The sequence below is a fragment of the Coregonus clupeaformis genome, chromosome 15, assembly GCF_020615455.1.
Source record: "Coregonus clupeaformis isolate EN_2021a chromosome 15, ASM2061545v1, whole genome shotgun sequence".
NCBI classification, from domain to species: domain Eukaryota; kingdom Metazoa; phylum Chordata; class Actinopteri; order Salmoniformes; family Salmonidae; genus Coregonus; species Coregonus clupeaformis.
The window spans coordinates 60,893,663-60,903,754 of NC_059206.1; the positions used below are offsets into that span (position 1 = coordinate 60,893,663).

A 10,092-nucleotide genomic window follows, 5' to 3' on the forward strand; every position below is an offset into this window, starting at 1 on the left:
TCCTATTGCAGAAATAGGTTTGTGAATGACACAAGCTTTAGTTGCCTTGGCAATAAGGCATTCATATGAGGGAATTATAGCATGTCATCTTTAAAGGCTACTGTCCTCGTGGAAGGCAATACATTCCACAGAAATGCCAGGCAAATTATTATTGCTTTCTGTGGTCCTCAAATTCCACAATAAAAAGTCCTCTTAATTCCATCATTAATTGGCACAGTTTGTGTGTACTGTATGTTGAGGATCGGCTGGATGCTGCTGCCGGTGCTGCAGTGCCCCGGTGGTCGGGGTGGAATGTTTCCTGTCGAGGCAGTGTCATGACCTATGACCCCAGTGGTTTCTGATAGGTCAGGAGTAGATAGTGATGACCTCTCGTCCTCCTCCTCTCACCAGCAGCACTCTCTCCAAACCTTCCGTCAGCACCTCCAGAAACTCCATATCTGGGCCAGAGTTAAGCACTGCTATAACCAGCAACTCTGCTCTGCATCGCTGCACCTGCGATTACATCTGCAAATCTGTGTACGTGACCAATTAACTTTGATTTGATGTTCAGCTCAAAAGCCAGTAGTCTTTCATCTCGGTAGACATAGCCAAATATTTCGTGCATGCTGGCTGGCCATCTACTAATACTCATTCGGTCATCTTTTACACAACTCATGCTACACTCAACCCCCAAATTACACTCCCCTAACCCCATAATGAGCCCTAAAACTGTCCTAAAAAATGAAATATTGTACCACACAGACCTCTAAGACCAGTGTTGTCCAGTAAATTGAGAGCAGCTGTTAGTGAAGGATACAGTTCTCGTCTCCGTCTGTGTTGCGTGGCGGCCCCGGCATGTTGAGCAGCACCAGACGAGCATCATGGGACTTGTTGACGATTACCTCGTTCAGCTTCACTGCCGTGTGCATCCGCCGCACATTGGACTGGTCCCTGGGACACAACCACATACAGATGTTACAATGCAATCCAGAACATTCAAGTATTTAAAGGGATAGTTCACCCAAAATTACACATAGGTTTCCCTTACCTGAATGCAGTCTATGGACAAAGTATGACAGCAATCCAGTTTCCCTGGCTCTGTTTCCACATGCTAAAGTTTTAGCATTTGTGGCACAAGTCCCATTCAAGTCATGGGACCGATATTATAATTTTTCACACATCATGTCCAAATCATCCGAAAGTATCTAAAATTGATTTTGAACCTCAAAAAAGTACCTTATAGAAGTTTTGAACATGATGTGCAAGAAATGTTATATCGATACCATGATTTTAATGGGATTTGTGCCACAAATGCTAAAACGTTAGCATGTGGAAATGGTGCCAGGGAAACTATACTAAAGCATGGATTGCTGTCATACCTTGTACATAGACTGCTTACAAAGTCAGAAAACCAATATGTAATTTTGTAATTTGGGTGAACTATCCCTTTAACAATGCCGTGGAATAATGTTCAGATATCTAACAGTGAACAGCATGAACCAACTCAGTCATAAAGCAGAAAGACATCAAGTGCAGTCCACATACCAAAGCACACCCCACCCCGCCATTCCAATCCATTGCATGGAACTTACAGACTCAGAGTGATCAGAATAACATATTACTAACAGGAACTTACAGACTCCGAGTGATCAGAATAACATATTACTAACAGGAACTTACAGACTCCGAGTGATCAGAATAACATATTACTAACAGGAACTTACAGACTCCGAGTGATCAGAATAACATATTACTAACAGGAACTTACAGACTCAGAGTGATCAGAATAACATATTACTAACAGGAACTTACAGACTCAGAGTGATCAGAATAACATATTACTAACAGGAACTTACAGACTCAGAGTGATCAGAATAACATATTACTAACAGGAACTTACAGACTCTGAGTGATCAGAATAACACATCACTCACAGGATGAACCATTCTCTGTCTGCAAGACAACAGAAGCAGAAAAAAGAGAGAGAAGAAGGAAGACTAGAGAGAGTGGACTACCTCAGATGGGGCCGGATGGAGATTTTCCTAACCACGTGAAAGGCCTGGGGGTTTTCCTAGTCAGATCACGTGGGTCAAGAAAAACTCCTGGCCTTCCAATAGACCAACAACAAGTGACTCACGGTTTGAGGCTCATGAGTTCTCTGAAGTTCTCTGGTGCGTTGTTCCTGTTCCTCCTTTCTGCCTCGTACTTCTCCTTGGTCCAGGTCATCTGGATCTTATCAGCTACAGGCTCCACCACCTCCTCCTCCTCGTCTGAGTACAGGCTGCCCATACGGATCAGAGAGTGTCTGTCCTTTACCAGCTGGGCCTATAGGGGGCAGAGTGCAGGGGATACAATGTCCTAATGTCCATACCAGAGTTACTTGAAATGCATGGCCATACATTGCTTCATTTAATGCTAGTGTAGATACACTTTATATACAAAAGTATCTGGACACCCCTTCAAATTAGTGGATTCGGCTATTTCAGCCACACCCGTTGCGGACAGGTGTATAATCGAGCATACCGCCATGCAATCTCCATAGACAAACATTGGCAGTAGAATGGCCTTACTGAAGAGCTCAGTGACTTTCAACGTGGCACCGTCATAGGATGCCACCTTTCCAACAAGTCAGTTCGTCAAATTTCTGCCCTGCTAGAGCTGCCCCGGTCAACTGTAAGTGGTGTTATTTTGAAGTGGAAACGTCTAGGAACAACAACGGCTCAGCCGCAAAGTGGTAGGTCATACAAGCTCACAGAACGGGACCACCGAGTGTTGAAGCGAGTAGCGCATAAAAATTGTCTGTCCTCGGTTGCAACACTCACTACCGAGTTCCAAACTGCTTCTGGAAGCAACGTCAGCACAGTAACTGTTTGTCGGGAGCTTCATGAAATGGGTTTCAATGGCCAAGCAGCCGCACACAATCCTAAGATCACCATGCGCAATGCCAAGCGTCGGCTGGAGTGGTGTAAAGCTCGCCGCGAATTGGACTCTGGAGCAGTGGAGTGATGAATCATGCTTCACAATCTGGCAGTCCAACGGACAAATCTGGGTTTGGCGGATGCCAGGAGAACGCTACCTGCCCCAACTGTAAAGTTTGGTGGAGGAGGAATAATAGTCTGGGGCTGTTTTTCATGGTTCGGGCTAGGCCCCTTTGTTCCAGTGAAGGGAAATATTAACGCTACAGCATACAATTACATTCTAGATGATTCTGTTCTTACAACTTTGTGGCAACAGTTTGGGGAAGGCCCTTTCCTGTTTCAGCATGACAATGCCCCTGTGCACAAAGCAAGGTCCTTACAGAAATGGTTTGCTCGAGATCGGTGTGGAAGAACTTGACTGGCCTGTACATAGCCCTGACATCAACCCCATCGAACACCTTTGGGATGAACCTGCTACTGGGCTAAATCACACTTTCAATGGAGATTCTCCAACTGAGGATGATTAAATACAGGAGAAGACTTCTGGGTCTGGGAAACCAGCTCAATATGTCCTTCACTGTGGTCCACAACTATTGTTAAGTATGTTTGGTCTGACAGGTGTAATTCTGTGGATGTTTGTGGATGTGTAAGATGTACCTCTCTTTCTCGCTCTGCGCTGGACAGCCTCATCTGTCTGAGCATCTGAGACCTCTGCTCCATCATCAGAGTCCTCTCATACGTGTAGGCCGAGATGTCGCTGTCATGCTGAAACAATTAACATGGTAGTACGTAAATACCTGACCTTTGAATACACTAAGGGGAGAGAAGTGATTTAAAAATGGAAACTCAGTTGGATTGCATGTTAGACTCCTGGTATGAGGTACTTCTCTTCCCATCTCCACCATAATGACATAATTAGATTTAAGGAGGTTCATCTCTCACCGTCTCCACCATCATGACATAATTAGCTTTAAGGAGGAACATCTCTCACCATTTCCACCACCTCCACCTCTGCCTCTATTCTCAGCTGGTACAGGAATGTAGCCAGGTCCTTCTTCATCTGAATACTGTTGTCCTCCATCTGGGCCACAGTGAAGATACGCATCTTACACTTCCTCCAAACCTGAAACACACACCATGGTAAGAATGGAGTAGCTTAGCAGTTAAGAGTGTTGGGCCAGTAACTGAAAGGTCTCTGGTTCGAATCCCTGAGCCAACTAGCTGAAAAAGCTGCCGATGTGCACTTGAGCAAGGCACTTAACCCTAACTGCTTCTTTAAGTCGCTCTGGATAAGAGCGTCTGCTTAAATGTAGATACATTTCTAAACAAACAAATCCATACACCTTTAGTCTCTCTCAAGTCATGGTGGCCAACAATAAATGCTCCCAGAGTTTCTGCTGGACTTTACCTTGTGCTGTTTGAGCAGGAAAGGTAGCAGCATGAGCATTCCTCCGTCATGGACGATCCACCACACATCGATGGTGCCATCTGTGAAGCGTTCGTGGTTGCTGGGGTAGAAGGACACGTTCTTGGGCACCATCAGAGCCAGGTGGGCTGCTGTGGTACAGCGGACTGTGTCTGTGGGGAGGGGCACAGAGAGGTAAATATGTTTACTTTGTGTAATATGTAATGTAATACAGTTCAATGCTGATGCTATCAGTTAACTAAAGAGTCAGCATGGAATGCTTCAAATACTATACAGGCTGAAGGACAGTCCACCAAACCCTCAAAAACATAGAGATGGCCAATGCCCTCATGGAGAAACTGGGATGAGGTTATTGTTTAGAACATTTTTAGGGGAACGGGTCAGATCCATGTGTAGGACCAGGCTAGTCTACAGTAATCAGAGTCTTACTAATGAATGTCTTCCATGCGCGGGGGTCTTCACTTTGCCTCCAGCCGTAGGGCCATCCCATCACCACTGTGTTGTGCTTCATGCCCCCCAGGCCACAGGACTGGATCAGGTGGGCAATGCCCTCCCTCACCTTGGACGCCACAACCACCTGGCAGAAACCCTTCACCCGCTCAATCTCCATCATGTTCTTTACGGCCTGACGAGGAGGAGAGCAGACAATGCAGGTAATCATAAAGCTGGTAATAAACTCACTTATTCTTATTGGCGCATGTCACGGTTTCGGCCGGTACTGCTCCTCCTCCTGGTTCGGGCAGGCTTCGGCGTTCGCCGTCCCCGGAGTACTAGCTGCCACCGTTGTATGTTTCGGGGTGTGATTGCTTTAGTCTGTCTTGTACACCTGTGTCTGTTTGTGTTCTGATTACGTGTCCTATAAGTTCCCTGTTTTGTATTAGTTAGATTGTGTGTTGTTGTTTGCCTGTCGTGCGGAGCTGCGTGTTTGCGCTCTGTTAGTTTTGTTTATTGTTTTACGCATGTTGCGTAATTCCCTCGCCTCCATTTGTTTTCGAGGTCGTGTATTGTTTTGTTGCACTTTGGACTAGTAAAGTATTTTGGACGAATCCTCTGTGTCCTGCGCCTGACTCCTCCACCACATCCACATCGGTTCTTCTGACAGCGCAAAGGAGACAACAGAAATTCGATCTCTTTCTTATAGCTTTGTAAAGTGGACTGTATGACCAAGCAATGATGGTAACAGCCTTCAAACAATCCTGAACTGATTCAATAAAGCTACAGTACGGCAAAATGTCTTTTTCTTGTACACACAGTAGACTATCGGAGAAATAAGATACAGCTCTATCTCTACCTGTTCAGAGGCCTGTGTTTCTCCGTAGCTGTCCAGGAACTGTCCCTGGATGACAGAGCCCACTATGGTCAGGCCCTTCCCTGCCTTCAGCTGGGAGACAAAGGTCAACAGACGGGGATACTTCACATGGAGGTCCTCATCCAGCTTCAACAGCACCAGGACCTGGGGCCTGGAGAGTGGAGGGGCAAGAGAGACAAAGTACGTGAGAATCTACCTGGAAGTACTTATTTGATTTACTAAAAAACAACAACAGTATAAACTGTAGAGTGAGAGAAAGTACAGAATATATGAAAAGGAAGAGGTAGTTATGCATATCTGAAGTTGGAGATACCAGATATCTAAGACTATGGACGAGGAGTGATGTTTACCTCCAGTTTTTAGTGTGAGGTGGTCCATGCTCCAGCCGTAGCAGAGAGTACCGCGCAGCACTGAGGGACAAACCTCGTATCCCATCTCCCCACTCCTTCTCCGCTCTGAGAGAGAGACAGAGTGACAGCATCAGAATATATACTCTAGCCTAAATAGCTAACTCATACAGTGACCCAATTATATACAATTATGTTATGAGACGGGTAAGAGTTCAGACATACCCCTGGTACTCAATGTACTTGTAGATCATGCCAGCGATGCACATGGCCACGATGGCATAGTACCAGGAGGAGATGAACATCAGAGCCAGACACATACTCATACCCAGAAAAGACAGAGCCCTGTGGGGGAAACACACAGTAGTGTAGTACTCGTTATACTATAGTACATGGGTGGCAGGTAGCCTAGTGGTTAAGAGCATTGAGCCAGTAACCGATAAGTCACTGGTTCGAATCCCCGAGCCAACTAGGTGAAAAACCTGTCGATCTGATAAGAGTATCTGCTAAAATGTGCACTTTAAATGTAGTACTCTTTGCATTTGACAGGGACTCAGGAGGAATGTTGTGTGAGGGAAATGTATGTTGTCTGAAGAGCTAGCATTGAATTGTAAACAGCTTCTCCTCTCACTCTATCTTGGTTCGTGACTGTGACCTCCTCCTCAGACCAATTGGCAGTACACCCAGAACATTGTTCTGGGGACCAAAAGGAGTATCTCAGTTTCAAGGTCCCAGCTTTGAGAGAAGAAGCCTCGTCAGTCACATGCAGGAACCTACGTTAATAATGAATAATGAAAATCATGCTTATATGACTTGTTTGTATAGCAGTATCAAAGGACTGAGAAGGAACGCCCTTTTCAGAGTTTTCATCAAGCTTGGATTGAGTTTGTGAACCTCTCCGGCCGTGCTAATAAAGATTGATTCATTTACATTGAGTTTGAGTCCTTAGTGGTGAATTTCCACGACAGGTGCTATACTTGTTCAGCTACTGAAGCTTATTACAGTAAAGTTCCTTCTTTCTAGGTCACCATGCAGAACACCAGAGAACAAAATGCTTCTCTAGCTGGAGTCTGCATAAAGTCCTCCAGTCAGTCAACAGAAAAGCAAAGTAGATTATTCAAATGGAGTGGAAGTGTAGCCAACACACCCACACGTATACAAATGGAGTGGAAGTGTAGCCAACACACCCACACGTATACAAATGAGTGTTACATCGCTCACATACAGTATGCACAGATACACAGCCACGCACATACACCTGTACTGTACTTACCAGTGGTAATATTTAAACCTAGGTCTCCAGTTGGGTGTCCGTAGTAAAGTCTGCACAGCACAGGCTAAGTTCACAAACAGATAGCACATCAAGAAGAACCTGTCGGAAAAAAAATCACACACCATAAAATGTAATTAATTCCAAACCGATTTAGTCATTTAAATATTGCTTTGGAATTACAATACATTAATTGTCCAGTTATGTACTTGTTGCAGGATGTATAGGCCTAGTAGTCTGCTAAAATACATCTCAACTGAAGGCAAAACACAGAAGCACAAGAAAGTGCACTAGGTCAGGGGTTCCAAACTTTTTCACTCAGGCCCCCCTTCCAGCATTGGGGAACATCCCGCACGCGCACAACGTCTATTTCTGTGGGCACAAGCACTGTTCATGACACAAACTGTTCACACCACTCTTGTTGGTGTAGTGACATTTTTTCAGGTTTAAAGCTTATTTCCTGCAATTCTATACATTTTGCCATGTCTAATGTGTATTCATGTGATACTTGAGTGACTCGAACATTACTACAAAATGTATGGGCACTGAAACCTAGCTAAAAAACGTTACCTGAAATGAGCTAGTTGATCTGGACATTTCTGACGAGTTATAAATAGCTCTCTAAGGTATGCAATGACCGACATGACAAGAGGAATACTGATGATGCACTACTCAATTTTGAAATTTCACCTTGTGCATTCTACTATTATAACCTTCAACAGTAAGTTGAAAGTCGGATTGAGTTCCTTAAAATGTATATATATAAAAAAATAACTGGACCCACAGTTTGGGAACCACTGCACTTGGTGACCTTCCACAAAAAGCCACTTGTGCTGAGTGTGTTCACGGTGCCTGGCTGGAATGAGGTGTTTCACTTGTGAAGTGGTTGTCTAAAATGCAAGTGATTTGATTAAAGTACATTTTACAGACACTCTTATCAAGAGCAACTTACAGGAGAAAGTAGGGTTAAGTGACTTGCTCAAGGGCACATTGACAGATTTTCCACCTAGTCAGCTCAGGAATTTGAACCAGCAACCTTTCAGTTATTGGCCCAGCCTCTTAACCGCTAGGCTACCTGCCGCCCAAAGTACTCCACAGAGGACCATAATGTTCATTAAAACATCTGTGAGATGGAGTGGAATAACCACTAGATACACACACATTGAAAATTGTTTATTAACAGTGTGTGAGAGGGGAAGTAGAGTCATCAAGAGTCTGTTTTCTCCCATGTAAGGTACATGACTTTGGCTGATGGGAGTAAGTTCAGCAAGTTCACACAACATACCATTATGTAATGAATATGGATATGAGTTGAAATAATCCCTATTTGACTGTTTTTAAATCATCATGTTTGTTGTGTGCATGTCTGCGTGTCTGCATGTGTGTGTTTAGTGTGTTTGTGTGCGTGCATGTGTGTGTTTTTCCTTGTCTGTGTGCATGCACCTGTTTGTTTAGTCTATTTCGTGCACGTGTGTGTGTGTGTGACTCACATGGAGAGGATAGGGGCCACCATGTCCAGAGAGGCTATGAGGATGCCCAGCTCAGCGATGAGTCCTGTCAGTAACAGTGCCCAGGTTGGCTCCCCATTGGCCTTGCCATGACCAAACACCTGCCCCAGGAAATAAGAAAAGATACACTTCATTGTCCATTTTCTTTACAGATAACAGAAATATGTATTTTTGAAATACATTCATTGTTTTTTTTAATGGTTTGTTTGTTTTTTATTTGTTAATTGTTGTATTGTAGCCAAGGGGACAGATAACTTATGGATTGTGTGGCTTTAAAGGCCCAGTGCAGTCAAAATTAAGCCTTTTCACTGTTTTTTGTATCAGATTGTACAACGGCTGATGAAACTAACACTGTAAAAGTGTGCTGGTTTTTTTTTACCCTATTTTTTCTCCCCAATTTCATGATATCCCATGTAGCTCAGTTGGTAGAGCATGGTGCTTGCAATGCCAGGGTTGTGGGTTCAATTCCCACTGGGGACTAGTATGAAAATATATGCACTCACTAACTGTAAGTTGCTCTGGATAAGAGCGTCTGCTAAATGACTAAAATGTAACTGTAAATATCCAATTACGATCTTATCTCATCGCTGCAACTCCCCAATGGGCTCGGGAGAGGTGAAGGTTGAGTCATGCGTCCTCCGAAACATGACCCGCCAAACTGCGCTTCTTAACACCCACCAGCTTAACCCGGAAGCCAGCTGCACCAATGTGCCTGAGGAAACGCCGTTCAACTGACGGCCGAAATCAGCCTGCAGGCGCCCGGCCTACCACAAGGAGTCGCTAGTGCGCGATGAGCCAAGTAAAGCCCCCCCCCTGGCAAAACCCTCCCCTAACCCGGACAATGCTGGGCCAATTGTGCGCTGCCCTATGGGACTCCCGGTCACAGCCGGTTGTGAAACAGCCTGGGATCAAACCCAGGTCTGTAGTGACGCCTCAAGCACCGCAATGCAGTGCCTTCGACTGCTGCGTCACTCGGGAGGCCAATGTGCAGTGGCGGCTCCTGAAAAAATTCTCAGGAGGGGCAATTTTTCTGATGATTTAGGTGACCTACACACATTTAAAAAAAGATATGTCCAGCAACAACATGAAGACAGGGGCAGCATATAAGTCAATACCAGAAGCATTTATTGACTGATCTCAAAAGTGTTGGCTTACCAGGGTTGGTGGAGCCCTCAGTTTCATCTTTGCCTCGCAAAGCTAACTCAAACACTCCGCAAAACTTCACACACTGGATTAGCCGGCTGAGGATGTGGCGGTTCTTGCTAATGTCGTAGTAAATATATTTGTTATAGTGAATATGGAATATGATATGTTGAGTAAAATGTTGTGCTAAGA

General features: G+C 44.7%; 1 protein-coding gene across 1 annotated transcript; it reads right to left on the reverse strand.

Annotated features, from left to right (window-relative positions):
- Window positions 1-278: 278 nt before the first annotated feature.
- Window positions 279-9,153, reverse strand: LOC123492604 (solute carrier family 12 member 4-like). The gene is made up of 12 exons (XM_045225255.1): window positions 8,740-9,153; window positions 7,253-7,351; window positions 6,205-6,324; window positions 5,983-6,087; window positions 5,615-5,783; window positions 4,753-4,948; window positions 4,306-4,475; window positions 3,889-4,020; window positions 3,555-3,662; window positions 2,117-2,304; window positions 797-930; window positions 279-437 (listed from the first exon to the last, which is right to left on the reverse strand). Exons 1-12 carry the CDS (start codon window positions 8,889-8,891, stop codon window positions 346-348), a joined length of 1,665 nt encoding a protein of 554 aa, XP_045081190.1. The 5' UTR covers window positions 8,892-9,153; the 3' UTR covers window positions 279-345.
- Between the last annotated feature and the right edge of the window lie 939 nt (window positions 9,154-10,092).

Excerpts from the sequence above, each read along its gene's own strand:
- LOC123492604 (XM_045225255.1), bottom strand. The coding sequence starts at position 8,891 with ATGAAGTGTATCTTTTCTTATTTCCTGGGGCAGGTGTTTGGTCATGGC. Across the intron at positions 4,949-5,614 it reads AAACACAGGCCTCTGAACAG|GCCGTAAAGAACATGATGGA; the intron begins GTAGAGATAGAG and ends CCTCCTCGTCAG. Across the intron at positions 931-2,116 it reads GAACTCATGAGCCTCAAACC|GGACCAGTCCAATGTGCGGC; the intron begins GTGAGTCACTTG and ends GTTGTGTCCCAG.